Genomic DNA, 14,846 nt, shown 5'->3' with positions numbered 1-14,846 from the left:
ACGCTGGTGGTACGAGACCAGTGCCCCTCAGGATTCCCTTTTAAGTCACTGCAGTATTTAGGGTGGGGGAGGAGGGTCTTAGGATGGGGTGTGTAGCCAGGGATTCTTCTTCCCAGAGCCTTAGTCACGAGTCTCACTCCTAACTCGGGAGAGATGGATCTCAAGGATCAAAGACATAGGCACCTGTAAAGTTTTCCTTTTTTTTTTTAAAGTTGATTTACAATGTTGTGTTAATTTCTGCTGTACAGCAAAGTGATTCAGTTATACATATATATATACATTCTTTTTCATATTCTTTTCCATTATGGTTTATCACAGGATATTTATCATAGTTCCCTGTGCTGTAGGACCTTGTTGTTTATCCATTTAAAAAAAATAAATTAATTCATTTATTTATTTTTGGCTGCATTGGGTCTTCGTTGCTGCACGGGGCTTTCTCTAGTTGCGACGAGCAGGGGGCTACTCTTTGTTGCTGTGCGCAGGCTTCTCATTGCGGTGGCTTCTCTTGTTGTGGAGCACGGGCTATAGGCGTGCGGGCTTCAGTAGTTGTGGCTCGTGGGCTCCAGAGCGCAGTCTCAGTAGTTGTGGCACACGGGCTTAGTTGCTCCGCGGCATGTGGGATCTTCCCGGACCAGGGTTCGAACCCGTGTCCTCTGCATTGGCAGGCGGATTCTTAACCACTGTGCCACCGGGGAAGTCCCTGCTGTTGGTTTCTAATCGGATACTTTTGATTTGTTGAAAGATGTTTCCTCCAGTTCTTTAGTTGCTAATAGATCATAATCATAATCAAAAGCAGAAACGAGAGTTAAAGCTTTTCTTTATTTTTCTTCATTTCCGCGAGGTGTTTTTATTCCGGTGCTGGGCCTTGTTACCTCATTTTTCTTCCTGGGATTCTCCCTCTTCTCGGTGCCCTTTCCTACCTACACCTTTATTGTTCATAATTTCCCTTCTCCCATTCCCCAGAACAATCCAGGGCATCCTAATCCATTTATTTGACACATATTTTGGGTGTTTATGATAAGGAAGTCCTTTAAATTTTGTGATGGACAATGAGAGCATTCCAGTTGTGTTAAGATTTCTGGGGGTTGGTTGCAAGTGGCCATCAGCATACCCTAGCTCCTGACACCTGCCCAGTAAAAAGAACTGTCAAAACTGGTTTAAGACACCGACTGCGGTTAATTCCCCGGGTTTCTGTCTGCCACGTCACACTCGGGCAGGCCTTGGATCGTCAGGCTTTGGATACCGCATTTTAGCACCTCTCCCAGCATCCTCTAGCTCCTCCTCTGCTGTCCTTTGTGGTGTGACCTGAAACGCCTATCAATGATAGACACATTCCCTTAACTTCTGAATCTCCTTCAGTCTATAAAATAGGCTCACGTGTCTACCATTCGAAGAAGAAACAACCGCCACCTTTACTTGACCAGCAGAGTCTTCAGGCTGCCATACTGAGTTTTGCCTGCACTTGGACTTTCCCACATTCGGTCTCGACCCGACATCCCCGTCACTCTTCGTTCCACATGTCTGACCTCTCCTCCCATGAACTTGCGGATGGACTAAGGAATTGCCAAAGCCAGAGTTCTTTCCACTCTGATCTTATGTGACTTCTTACCTGATCAGGCCCCAGTGGGACGCTGTCTTCTTCGCTGGCTTTTGATGCCATCTGAGTGAGTTCTTCTTCCAGCAGCTCTTCTTCATTTACTTTGTGGATACCACCTCCTCCAGCCCTTGCAGACGTGGGTGTTCATCAGGATGCCAGCCTCAGTCTTCCCTCTGCGTGCTGCGTGTTCTCACTGGCGACTCTCATTCCTGTACGTGTTCCCAGACCCATATCTGCACCCTACACTTCCCTCCTGGGCTTCAGGTGGCAGACACGTGCCTGCAGGATATTTCTGTGTTGATGTCCCATCAGGCCCGGAGCTCAATGTGTCAGAAACAGTTCAGCTCCTTCTGCTGTCACACAGACCTGCCCGCAGTCCCCCCGCCTCATCTCGGGGTATGACACAACCATCGGCTTTGTTGCGCAGCCCAGAAACCTGCAGTCTCTGTCCTTGTTGCACCCAAAGTCCTCCCTGCCTCCAATTCGTGCTCCCCATCTTTGCAAAAATGAGCTTTCAAAACTGCAAATATATCATTTCACACTCCCCTATCCTTATGCCCGTCCTCCTTCCATCCCATCCCCTTTTTTCTTCCAAACTTTCAAATCTTTCAGTGGTTCCCCAGCACCTCAGGATGAAATTTCTAAGTTCTTAGGATGCTCTGAACTTTGTTTCCTTCCAGACTCTATAAAGTTTTTGGATTTCTCTCTTATTAGTGGGATTGGATAAGTTTCCTTAACTTTGCATGTGATCCTTGCCCAGTTTTGTAGAGTTTTGCGAGCTTTTAGAATGAATTGGGAATCTTCTACCTCTCAGTGCTAGAATGTTTGTGGGTGGAGATGTCACTTGTAACAGGGTTGAAAGGAAAAATGGTTTCTTCTGGTTTGACCGTGGTGGGCACAGCCATGGCACCAATAGAGACGATGCTATTTTGGACCCGGCGTTGTAGTGAGGAAACAATTGCAGGGGGGAGATTAAACACTGCAGATGGTGTAAACCATTTTACAGCTCACATACCTACAGGCCTTCTATTTTTGATTTGTCCCTTGGTTTGCCCTGCACATACTCTTAAAATTTTTTAAAAAAATTTGTGTTAAAATATACATAACATAAAACTTTACCATTTTAACTGCTTTTAGTTGTACAGCTTAGCGGCTTTAAGTGTATTCACGGTGTTGTCCAACCATCACCACTGTCCATCCCCAGAACTTTTTCATCATCCCAAACTCATCCATTAAACAATAACTTCCCATTTCCCCCTCCCACCAGCCGCTGGTAGCCACTACTTTCTTTCTGTTTTTCTTTAATTGAAGTATCGTTGATTTACAATATTAGCTTTAGGTGTACAGCATACACTGTTCTACTTTCTGTCTCTAAGAATCTGCCGTTTCTTGGCACATCCTATATCTGGAGTCACACAGTATGTGTCCTTTTGTGTCTGGTTTATTTCACTTGCCTTAACATTTGCACATACTCTCGAACTTGATTTTTACCTGGGAACGAAGGGGAGGACAGGGCCACGTTTACTATGTGTGGTTCACTGTGGCATGTCGTTGAAATTGATTGCTTCAGTAATTTTCCCAGTCACCTGCAGAAGGGGGTATTAGGTATCCCATTTTACAGATGCATATATGGACTTTGAGACGTTAACATTCTTGAGGGCCCATGGCTAGTAACCACGGTGGTGCCATGTTTTGAACCCAGTTTTGTCTGACTCCAAAGCCTACTACTTATTTTATTCTCTGCTGCTTGGATCTCCACCCCCGCCCCCACCCCATGCTGGGTTTCTGATGATGGAGCATTCTGCTGGGCTTGTCCTGAACTGTGTGGCTCGCACATCTTAACCGGGTGCGGTTCACACCTTGCCTGTCTCCGTCACAGTGACCTGAAAGCTTTCCCCTTGAGTTCAGACAGGACGGCCATCGGCCGCTGTGGGTAGTAGTTTTGCTGATTGGTGCAGTTCAGTGAATTGGTTTTTCCAGAAAATGTCCTTAAGATACCTGGCCTTGTGGAAGCTTTGATCACAAGATCATTCTTAGGGAGCATCCTGAGCAGAGTGTGTGATGGAATTTGGCTAGCTCTGAAACGGAGTCTGAGGGACTTGGGAATATGTCGTTTTAACTGTCACTTTTCCCTTGATTGCAGTAAGATGCTTCCTAAAAAGTGGGACCTGGAGGGTTTCTTTCTGTTCTGTTGTTCCCTCATTTCCCATCAGGGTGAGGTAAAATTCCTCACAGTTGAGGCCACCTTCACTTTTTAGACGAGTGGGCTTCATAGTGGGCACAGGGTGGGCCCTGGCACTGCAGTATTTTCCAAGTGAGAAATAAAGCAAATTGATGGGATTCATTCATTTATTCAACACATAAGGTTCTGGACAATAGCAATGAGTATAACTAGATACAAATTCCTTTCTTCACAGAGCTTACTTCCCACTTGAGGGAAAGAACCCATAAGCAAGTCAACTGAGTGAGTTTTTATAGACTACTGGGAAGTGAGAAGTGCTCTGGAGAAAAGTAAAGCCGAGTGGGCCGAGGGCGTGCATGCACGCCCATGATATTCAGTAGGGTGGTCGGAGCGGGCCTGGCTGAGAACATGGCACTGGGACAGAGACTGGGTGGGATGTTGGGATGGGCTGGGTGGCAGCCTTGGGGAAGGGCATTCCAGGCAGAGAGAGCGTCTGGCACTGGGAGGCCAGTGAGGGGAGGGGGCGGCCATCGGGGAGACCAGTTCTTACACAACATGGAGCCATTGGCGGGTTTTCAACAGAGGACATGCTATGACTTAACTTTTAGACGGACATTCTGGTCGCGTGGTGAGAATAGACGGAAGGGAGCCCGGGGTGGAAGGAAGGATCCAAACAGGGTAGAGTGACGGTGCTTTGCTGTTGGCCATTGTGTTTGGGGTTGTTCACTGGAGCGCGAAGCTCGTACCATTCACATTATTCCCTGTCTTACCCAGGCACCCCCAACCACTTCCTCCAAATTTGCTGGCATCATGGTCGATGCTGGTGATTCAGAAATGATGGAGATACGGAACCTGTGTTTAGGGAGCGCTCAAGCTAGGCTTTAGGCACTAGAGAAACAGATGGTTTAACAAACCAGAGGTCGCAACCGCTACAAGAGCAGTGTGCGGTGGGTGTTCGGGACGTACCGCCTTCCGTCCCGGGCTACTGGGTATAGGCGGGAGGGCGCTGGAGCAAGTGATGCTTGAAGTGAGCCTTGAGAGGCACGAGAGTGACACAGAGAGAAAGCACAGTGCTTCAGGCAGGGACCCGTGTCAGTGAGAGCTGGCACATTCGGGAAAGCTGTGGGTGATGACTGGCCCACAGAGCGAATTGAGGTGTGTGGACTGTGGGCTCTTCAGAGCATTCTCCGCAGCACCGATGGGCCTCTTGGCCCACGCAGGCTGCACTGCTTCCCATCACAACTCAGCTCCCGACCCAGCTGTTGGCCTTGCTTCCTTCTGCCGCAGGCACCGCTTCAGGATCATTTCCGGATTGATAGATAACAAATACCTACCTTTGGCAGGTGTAATGAATTCTTCTTCCACAGTCCAGTCACCAGAAAGATCAGAGTAGAGTGCTTTTAAAACAAGTTAACTGATTTTTCTTTTACAGCTCTATCGAGGTATAATTTACCTGTTAATCATACAGTTCAGTTATTTTTTAGTAAATTTACGGAGTTGTACAGCCATCACCGCTATCCACTGTTAGAGCATTTGCCCATCACTCGGAAAGATCCCTTGCCTGCGCCTGCAGGCATTCCCCACCCCCACCTGCAGTTGTAGGTGACCATTTCTCTACTTCCTGTCTCTGTAGATTTGCCTTTTCTGAGCATTTCGTATAAATGGGATCATACAATAGGTAGTCTTTTATGTCTGATTTCTTTATCCTGTATTCAAGGTTCATGAATATTATAGCGTGCATCAGTACTAGTTTGTTCCTCTTTACTGTGAATGGTATTTGATTGTGTGGATGTACCACATTTTGTTTCTCTAGTCATCAGTTGACGGGTATTTGGATTATCAGCACTTCTTGGCTCTTAAGAGCGATGCCCACTTTTTTACCAGAAGGGCATCCAGTAGGCCGAGGGTTCTCTGGGGAAGGTGCACACGAGAGCGATTTTGGTTTGGGGAGTGTCCTTACAAACTTAACTGTTCTTGCCTCGCCCTTTTGGAAGACTGGTGGAGTAATGAATGTTATTGGAGCCACGTAGTAGCTGAGTGGCCTTGCCCAGTTGCCTGTTTCCTTAGCTGGGAGGTGGGGATGCTTATAGGTGCAGTGCTTGGTACAGGGTATCGTGAGGATTCAGTGAGATAATAGGGAGAATATGTGCAAGGTAACGGTTAATTTTCCCCATGAGCCCCCCAGCCGCCAACACCCACCCGTGTGCTGCCCCTGGGGAAGAGCTTGGGGATGAGAGGGGCTGTGTTAGGACTGCCCCGCTTCGAGTGGTCTGTGGTCTTTGGAGAGAGGTGTGGAGTGCCCGTGAAGTAGAGGGCCGGGGAGGAGCCCAGAGGCTGGAAGAGCTCCCGGGAGGGGAGCGGGGTGGGGGGCTCTTAGGAGACCCCGTAGGCCTGGCTGACTGGCTGGCTGGAGGAGGGGAGTGGGGAGGTCAGCTTAGAAGCATATTGGGAGAATTTTAAAAGCCCACATGGAAGACTTGGGTCCTTGTTTAATCCCTTGGGCAACCATGAATGCTTTGGTGCCTGATCTCACGTTTATGAGATGTGTCTGGAGGAGGGAGGTTGCAGATTTAGGGGTCTTTGGCCGGATTCCACCCACGAAATGTGTTTTTGGGCTCCCCAGTCCTTTAAATTCATTCAAAAAGTTGCCCGTGTTTAAAATCTGGCCATCTGGCCACGCTGGCTTCAGTTCCCACCTGGTTTCATGTGAGCAGGGCCTCCCGAGGAGTCCGGGTTTCCGTGGTTAGGTGCCGCCTCATCTCTCCCTGCTTGAGTTGCAGCCGTGGGTCTAGAGCTGCGCTGGATGGCACGGTGGCCTTGAGCCCCGTGCGGCTGTTGAAAGTTACATTAAGGAGCTCGATGGTTTAAGCAAAATTTAAGATTCTTTTTCCCATTCACACGAGCCACATTTCACTTGCTCAGTAGCCGTATGTGGTTAGTGGCTGCTGATCTGTACAGCACCAATCTGGGACATTCCTGTCACTGCTGAACATTGTATGGGGCTGGTCCAGATCTTTGAACAAAGGTTACTGACTCTGCCTCGCACTGTGTTCAACCCCGGCCTCCTGGGCTCGCTGGGCCTGTTGCTGCTCGTGTGTGAAATGAAGTGGTTTGATGACGGATGATCCTTTCTAATGGTAAGACCCTGGTGTATGGGCAACAACAGGTAACAAGCCTATCACTTCGTGAGTCCCATTAATCTCACATTAAGTACTTATATTTTAACAGACTTTTGTGGCTCAAAAAGTGTCTCCGGTGGCCATTCCAGAGGAGGGATTTAAAAAGTCAGCGGCCCAGAGGCATCTGGCTGGCACGAGTGTCCCAGGAGTCGCTGGGTGAAGCTGTGAAGGACAGCATGCTTGTGTGAACAGTTCTGCTGTCTCGCGTGAACGCACAGGGTCACCGACTTTGTCACACTCTTCTTGGGTATCTGTGTTGTGCTTTTATTCTTGGGATTGAAAGTGAGTGCACTGTAAGAGTACTAATTGATTTCCCCCTTGCTTAGTAAGGTTGCGGTGTAGAGTCTTAAAATGACCAAAAAATGTATAGAGTCAGCAGCCTGTGGCCCCATAGGGCACCTAGTGCATTATGGTAAAAATAATGCTAGTCAGGTGTACAGTGTGTGTTCTTTTTCAGAACTTGTCCTGAGGAGATAAGTGCACGTGTGCAGAAGTGTGTACCCATCACAGTGTTGATTAAGATAATGACTGTGGGTAGGGGCTTGGCGGCTCCGTTTAGTGATTATGGTGCCTGCACACAATGGGGTATCATCCAGCCACTGAAAATGGGGTGGAGATCTGTATGTGTAGATCTGGGGCGATTTCCGTGGCATACGAACCGTTTCTGTAGAACTCACAGCACACACATGTGCACACGTGTACATGCGAGATGTCTTGAGGGACAGTCATCAGAATGTTGACAGTTGGGTGATGAGATTTCAGGCGCCCTCACTTTCATCTTTGGGGTTGTGCCCCCTCGGACTGTTCCTCTCTTTGCTCAGTAGGCTGTGCTTTTTTGTTTTTTATTTTTTGAAAGTGCTGCTGTCATAAAGAAGGGAACAAACACTTACTGAGTGCCTACTGTATGCCAGCCATTTTGTTAAAACTCTTTTTTTTTTTTTTGTGGTACACGGGCCTCTCACTGTTGTGGCCTCTCCTGCTGCGGAGCACAGGCTCCGGACGCGCAGGCTCAGTGGCCATGGCTCACGGGCCCAGCCGCTCCGCGGCATGTGGGATCTTCCCGGACCGGGGCACGAACCCGCGTCCCCTGCATCGGCAGGCAGACTCTCAACCACCGCGCCACCGGGGAAGCCCTAGAATTTCTTTCTTTGATCATCGAGCAGATGTTATACCGTGGAGAGAGAACTGTGGTTGGTTCCATTTTGGTGCTTTGACTTGTAGTTTAGAAAGTAAGTAAGGCAGAGACTAGGTCCAAGCCACTTGTCACCGACTTTTATATATAGGTCAAGTGGTCCAGGGTCACTCCCACTTTTCTAGTTTTTAAAACCTTTAAAAAAATTGTGAGCTGTATTTAGAAAGTGCATAAAATGCAAATGCACAGTTTAATGAGTTGTAAAGCTAACAGCTCTTTAATTGCCACTCGGGACAAGAACTGGAACATTGCCAGCACTCCCCGAAGTTACCACTCTCCTGACTTGTATGGTATCGCTCTCTTGCTTTTCTTTTTTAGTTTTATCATCTAAATATGCACCTTAAAATTATAGTTTATGTTTGCTTGTTGTTGGACTTACACAAAAGTGTATATACAGGCCTTTTCACTCATTATTATAGATTTATCTCTGCTGTTGAGCGTAGCTTTGATTCATTTATCTTGATTGATTATTGTATTCCCTGGCATGAAAACCACAACTTTCACATTCTACAGTAGATGGACACATGGATTTCTAGTTTTTGGCTATTACGAATGGGGCTGCTCTGAGCATTTTTGTGCATTTCTCCTGTTGTACACGTGCATGCGTTTCTGTTGGGCATATTCCTAGCAGTGGAATAGCTGTATCTCCAAATTTGGGAGATATGCCAAGATGTTTTCTGAAGTGTTGGTTGTACCGGTTTACATTCTACCAGCCCAAGTTTCCATGGTAACACGTTCTTGTCAACACTTGGTCTTGTCTTTCTTTAATTTTAGCCATTCAGGGAGTAGGCAGTAGTGTGTCATTGTATTTTAGTTTATGTTTCTCTGATGAGTAATGGAGGTTGAACAACTTTTCATGTACTTAGGAACATTGATATCTTTTGTGAAGGGCCTGTTCAAATGTTTTGCCCATTTTTCTACTGGGTTGCTTGGTGATTGGGCTTGTAGGTGATCTGTATATTTTCTAGAATCAAGCCTGTTGTTGCTTATTTGTTTTATAAATATCTCTTTCCAATGTGACTTGCCTTTTAACTTTCTTAGGGTGTTTTATTCTGTTTTATTCTAGATAGATACTCAGTGGGCCCAGGGTTCTCACTCCTCTATAGTGCACACTTTGTCATAAAGAAGGTGCCCATATATGCATGAGTCTGTTTCTTTATTCTGTTCTGTTGCTATATTTGTCTTTTCTTGAGCCGATAGCACATTCTTGCTGTTTTATAATAAATCTTGATATCCCATGGGAGCGAGTTTCACCAGCTTGTGTCCTGCCATTTGCATTTCCACATAGATTTTGGAATCAACTTGTGAACTTCCTAAAGAAAAACTATAGTTGGGATTTTGAGTGGAATTTTATGTGTAGATCAATTTGGGGAAAATGGAAATTTTGCAATACTGAGTATTTCAGTCTGTAGCTTCTCTCTGTTTATTTTGGTCATCTTTAATTTTTCTTTCTTTTTTTTTTTATCATTCCATAGCTTTTGGGGTAGAGATTTATTTTGGCTAGATTTATTCCTAGGTGTTAATTTTTATGCAATTAAGAATGGAAACTTAAGATTTCCTTTTTTGGCTTGTTGTTGGTATAGAAATGTAATTGTTTTTTGCCGGGGGAGGGTACATTGACTTTGTATTAATCCGTCTTGCTAAACTCACTTATTTTATAATATACCTGTAGATCTTCTGGATTTTCTACTTACAATTTCCATTCGTAATGACAGTTTAGCTTCTTCTCTATGAGTTTTATACCTTTAATTTTTTTCTTGCCATAAAGCTTCAGCTAGGACCAGTGTTGAAAAGAAATTGCAGAATGGATGTTTTTGTCCTGTTCCCCATATCAAAGGGAAAACTTGCAGTATTTCATCAAGTGTGGTGCTTGGTTTGATACTTGGATCAAAATTTGGCTCTTTCCACCTTTTAGCTGTTGTGAATAATGTCGCTCTGAGCGAGTGTACAAGTATCTGTTGGAATCCCTGCTTTCACTCCTTTTGGGTTTATAGCCAGAAGTAGAGTTGCTGGATCATACGGTGATTCTGTGTTTAATTTGGGGGACCTGCACACCGTTTCCCACGGGGACTGCACCACTGTGTATTCCTACCAGCAGTGAACGCACAAGAGTCCCAGTTTCCCCACATCTTCACCCACAGTTGTTTTCTGTTTCTGTTTTTTGGGGGATAGTAGTGACCCAGATGTGTGTCCACTATTGCTTCGAACTCCTTTTCAACTTACGTTAGTTCTGTTTTTCTCTATCTTTGGTCTCTTACCTCCTCTTTTGAATTTTCCATCTTTTGTCTCTCTGGGCTTCATTCTGGATTTTTTTCTGCAGACTCAGTTTCCTGTTTACTTCTCCCTTCGTCTATATCTAGTGTGTTTTTAAGCCCATCTATCGAGTACTTAACTTTGGATTTCTTTCTCCCCAATTTTAATCATGTGTTTTGTTTTCTTATACATAGTAAGAATTGTTATTTTAACATCTGTTTCTAATTATTCTCATATGCATAGTTCATATGGATCTTTGTTGCTGCTAGTTTTCATTTACAGTTGTCCTGTGTACCTGATTGTGTTTGGTTGTGTTTTGGACATTGTATTTGAGAATTGTCTACAAAAGTAAATTGAGGACTAGACAAGGATTATATACTCTCCATCCAGAAATGATTTGTGTTTTTATCTGCCAGGGGCTTTAGGGCACCAGCAGTCTAATAAGATCATTTCTATCTGCTGTGAGGGATTGGCATTTTTCTGGGTCACCCAGATTCTTGGAAGCTGGCCTGCAGTACATCTGGAGGCTGTTTTATTTCCAGTTCACTCTCCAAGTGTATAGCCATTTGGATTTCCAACCCAAGGTATAGGGGTTTATCTGGGCCACTAGTCTTCGAGGGCTCTGGAGTGCATGTTCTAGATAATGTGGTTATCACAAGTAATCAATCCTCAGTGTCTTGGTTGCCCCGTCCCAGTGTATAAGTGGCCCTAGGGCAAAAGTAGACCATTTGCTGTAGGCTCATCTCTCTGGATTTTACTTTTCTTATGTTTTGTGAGCCGGTAGTTCTTCTGTGTCTTCTTAGTTCTCTGATGTTTCCAAGAAGATGTTCTTTTATATGATATCCAGCATTAGTAGTTGTTTTTAGCATGAGGGGTGGTCTGAGTTACTTAGCCATTATTACCTCCTTTTAAAAGCGTCTTTTAAAAGTTATAAAGGAACTGTGTTGGACCTTGAGAACACATCTGTTCTAATTCATCACTAGTCAATAAAGTAGGGCTTTATTGGTCACTTACCATGAACCCGGTATTGTGCTATATGTTACAGAAGTTTTGAGGAAATACAAGGCATGGTATTTCTTACATTCAAGGAGTTTTGCTGGGGACACAAGCATAAACTCAGAAAATTAAATAGAATATTGGAGGAGGTGCTCAAGCGTCATACAGAGTTGATGGCTTAGTGAAAACTACGGGCAGAGTGGTGGTGTGAGCCTGGCCCTCTCTCTGCCGCTGTCCCCTCCGTCCTGGCCATCTTCACCATGGTGGGCACAGGGCCCTGTCACTCCCCCTTCACATTCCAGCTCTGTGGTGGCTCCCCCACTGTGTTCGGGACCTAGCTGCGGCCCTTCCCGAGCTTCCTCCCTGGCCCCTCCCCCGCACCCGTTCCCCTCCTCCCACCCCATGTGCTCTTCTCTCTGCGGGGAGGTCTTCTCTTCCTTTGGCGTGAGGCTAGGTCTTCAAAGCTTATGAGCCTGCTGCAGTGAAAGCCCTTCTGGGAAGCCTCCTCTGGGAATCGACCCCAGTCCCTGTCCCCGGGACTCATAGGCGTGGCCTCCACTGACCTGAATCAGTACCTATTTCCTCTGGCAGGGGCAGTGACAGTGCTGCGGTGCTAACAGCCAACAGGTGGAGTGGTCGGGCCCTTTCCCCTACGAGGTAGCTGTTACTCTTTCCCCCATTTAACAGGTCAGAAAACTGAGGCACAGAGAGGCTTCACGGCCCCTAATTAGAGTGGTCTTCTAGGCAATGACTTCACTCATTTATCCCTCTCTTCACTAGGGAAACAGGAACATAGAAGGGCCTGAGCTGTGAAGATAAACATGTAGTGGTTTCTTTCCTGCCCCAGCGGGGCTGTGACTAAGGGAGAACTGGACAAGTGTGTGCGGTAGTTGATTCTGTTGTGAGGGTGCCTGGACTGTGCTCCAGCCTCTGCGGTCCTAGTGCTCTGGAGCTCGGCTGCATCAGTCAGCCTCGTCTTCCCGGACCGTCTGTGGATTCCCCAGTGTCTCTGGGTGGGACTGTTGGGGAACGTTGCGGTCTAGGACTTAACCAGGGCTGCCGTGGTTGGACCTGCTAGCAAACCTTGATCCTGGAAAAGCTTAAAGTCTGTTTCCCCCAAATTCCACGAGTAGGTAAACCGACATGGGCTGGCATATGTGAAAAGGCCATAGTCCTCTTGCAGCTAAGTCTTGAGGGATTATACTTAAGGCAGGTATTAATAGTTCTGCCACGAGGAACACTCCCCCCTCCGACCCGTAGTGCATCCAGACCAATGCTTAGGATTTCATCAGGAAAAGGCCAGTTCCACACCACTGAGAGGCTACTCTTTATAAAATAAACTTAAATTTTTAGAACAGTTTTGCATTGACAGAAAAATCCCATTATATCATTCACCTCTAACACTGGTGGGGTATATTTCTTAAACCCAATAAAGAAATACTGACAGATTATTATTAACTTAATGTCCATAGTTTGTTCAGGTCTTAAGTTTTACCCGACGTCCTTATCATCCCAGGATATTACACTCCACTTTATTATTGTGTCTCCTAGGCTCCTCCTTTTGGCTGTGACGATTTGACTTTCCTTGTCTTTGACGACTTCAAGTGTTTTGAAGTGTACTGATTAGGTATCTTGCAGGATGTCTATTGGGATCGAATGTGGGCTTGTGAGTTCTTATGCGAAGGATCACAGACCTTCTAATCACATACGAAGCATAGGTCCTGCCGACGTGATTTTGTGGCTGTTGGTGTTGACTTTGCTCAATTGGTTGCGATACCGTTTCTGAGGCTTTCCTCGTCGTACGGTTAGTTACCCCCCTCCACCTCCACGTTGTATTCTTCGGAAGAAGAGTTAAAACCTGGTACCTAGTCGTCCGTAGCTCATAAGTCATTATTTTAAAGTGTTTTCCACCGTACCATTACAGACACAAAACCTGTCGAACGACAGTTGTTTCTTTAAGAAACGTTAAGAGGTGTATCTTAAGATTTCTACGTTGCCAATTCCTTGGAAGGATAGTGCGTGAACTGTGGTGACTAGTGGACAAACTTGGATTTACCTCCTTTCGAAGCGGTGAACTTAGAGCTGACTAGCAAAACCTAACGTTTTCCCTTTTATCGGAACGCAGGAGCAGGAAGGTACAAAAAACTCACGATTGTTATTACCTGAGATCTTCTCCCGTAACTTCAGAGTAGCTCTCAAAATGAACTTACACAACGCAGAAGCGTGTCTATTGGCAGTGAATGTCGCAGGGCTCGCCCGGCAAGGAAGACAAAAGAAATCTGAACTCTGTTGAAGCTGCTAGCGCCCCCTTAAAATAGAAACAGTTTTACCACCGCCTTCATACAGCTCTGAAGAACTGCTCTTGAACTTTGACCTCGTGGAAAAGAGAAAATTCTTTTTTCCAAAAATTGCACCGAGGTAAAAGCGTAGCTTCACCAGGTGCGAGTGTGTTGCATAGGCGTTAGCAGTACTGCCCTCGCTAAACGCTCATCGGACAGTAGCGCAACCCCAAGAAAAGGATGGTTAGCGGCGGCGCGCTTCGCGCCGCGAGAAGCAGGCGCCAACACCGGGTAGGCTTGTGGCGACTAACATGAGCATTCCACCGCAGCCGCCCGGCAGCCGGCGCACTTCTGCTGATTCTGGCTCCCGAAGCTCGCCACGAACTCCCCGTTTTCGGAGGCTTCGGAAGGTCGCAAAGGGGCCGCTCAGTGTTACCCAGAAGGCCACGCGCCAGCTGCGAGCTGATATGCATATGTGCTCTCCGCCGGGGCGGGGCCTGCAGGGGGCGGGGCCGCAGCGCGCGCTCCCACCCTAGAGGGCGGGCGCCCAGGACTCAGGCCGAGGCGGTGGGGATTGATTCGTGTCTCGCCACCGACTATTTCGTGTTAGCGCTGTAAACAGCCCTTTCCGGCAAGCGGCCCTCCTCCTGACACCCGGCTTAACCCTGCGGGTCGGCGCACGCTCCGGCTCCCGGGCCGCGTCTGAGCCAGAGATGCGGAGACGCCCCGGGAGCCGGTGGGCGAGGGCGCCGCGCCCCCCGCCGGCCGCTGACGGGGGCCCGCTGTTTGCTGTTGCAGGTGGTTCTCCTGGGCATGGACATCCTGTCCTCGCTGGTCACCCGGCTGCAGGATCGGTTCAAGGCACAGATCGGCACAGGTGAGCGCTCTCCTCCTCCAGCCCCCGGCCTTCGCTGGGTCTCGCCAAAGCTTCATTTGGCTGTACCCGCCTTCCACCCTTACCCTCTAGTCCCCCACCCCCCAGCCCGCCCCCACCTCCTCCTGCATCTTTAGATGCCACGGCTGCCCCGTTGCCCTCGCCCCACTCCTGGGCGTGGCCGGATCTGCCACCTCCGCACACCTGCTGGCACCCCACTCCCATATCTTTCTGCTGGCTTCTTCCACCTCCCCGTTCTAGTACCAACTATTACTTTGGTTTCTTCCAGTTAGC

General features: G+C 47.3%; 1 protein-coding gene and 1 non-coding gene across 9 annotated transcripts in view; one reads left to right on the top strand and one right to left on the bottom strand.

Moving 5' to 3' along the window:
• The window catches only part of CLASP1 (cytoplasmic linker associated protein 1), a 271,572-nt gene that overhangs the window by 71,838 nt on the left and 184,888 nt on the right, over positions 1-14,846 (top strand). For all 8 annotated transcript variants that reach the window (XR_003793859.1, XM_029224716.1, XM_029224715.1 and 5 more), the window contains one exon: positions 14,477-14,555. Coding sequence is in view for 7 of the 8 variants with exons in the window: in XM_029224716.1 (XP_029080549.1) it covers positions 14,477-14,555 (79 nt within the window). In the remaining variant the exon portion in view is untranslated. The remainder of the gene's footprint in view (positions 1-14,476; positions 14,556-14,846) is intronic.
• LOC114897348 lies at positions 13,797-13,923 on the bottom strand. Its single transcript, XR_003794073.1, has one exon. It is a non-coding gene; the product is annotated as a U4atac minor spliceosomal RNA (small nuclear RNA).

This window comes from Monodon monoceros, unplaced genomic scaffold, assembly GCF_005190385.1.
Source record: "Monodon monoceros isolate NGI ecotype Baffin Bay Population unplaced genomic scaffold, NGI_Narwhal_1 Super_Scaffold_16, whole genome shotgun sequence".
Taxonomy (NCBI): domain Eukaryota; kingdom Metazoa; phylum Chordata; class Mammalia; order Artiodactyla; family Monodontidae; genus Monodon; species Monodon monoceros.
This window is presented reverse-complemented; position numbering and strand designations above follow the sequence as displayed.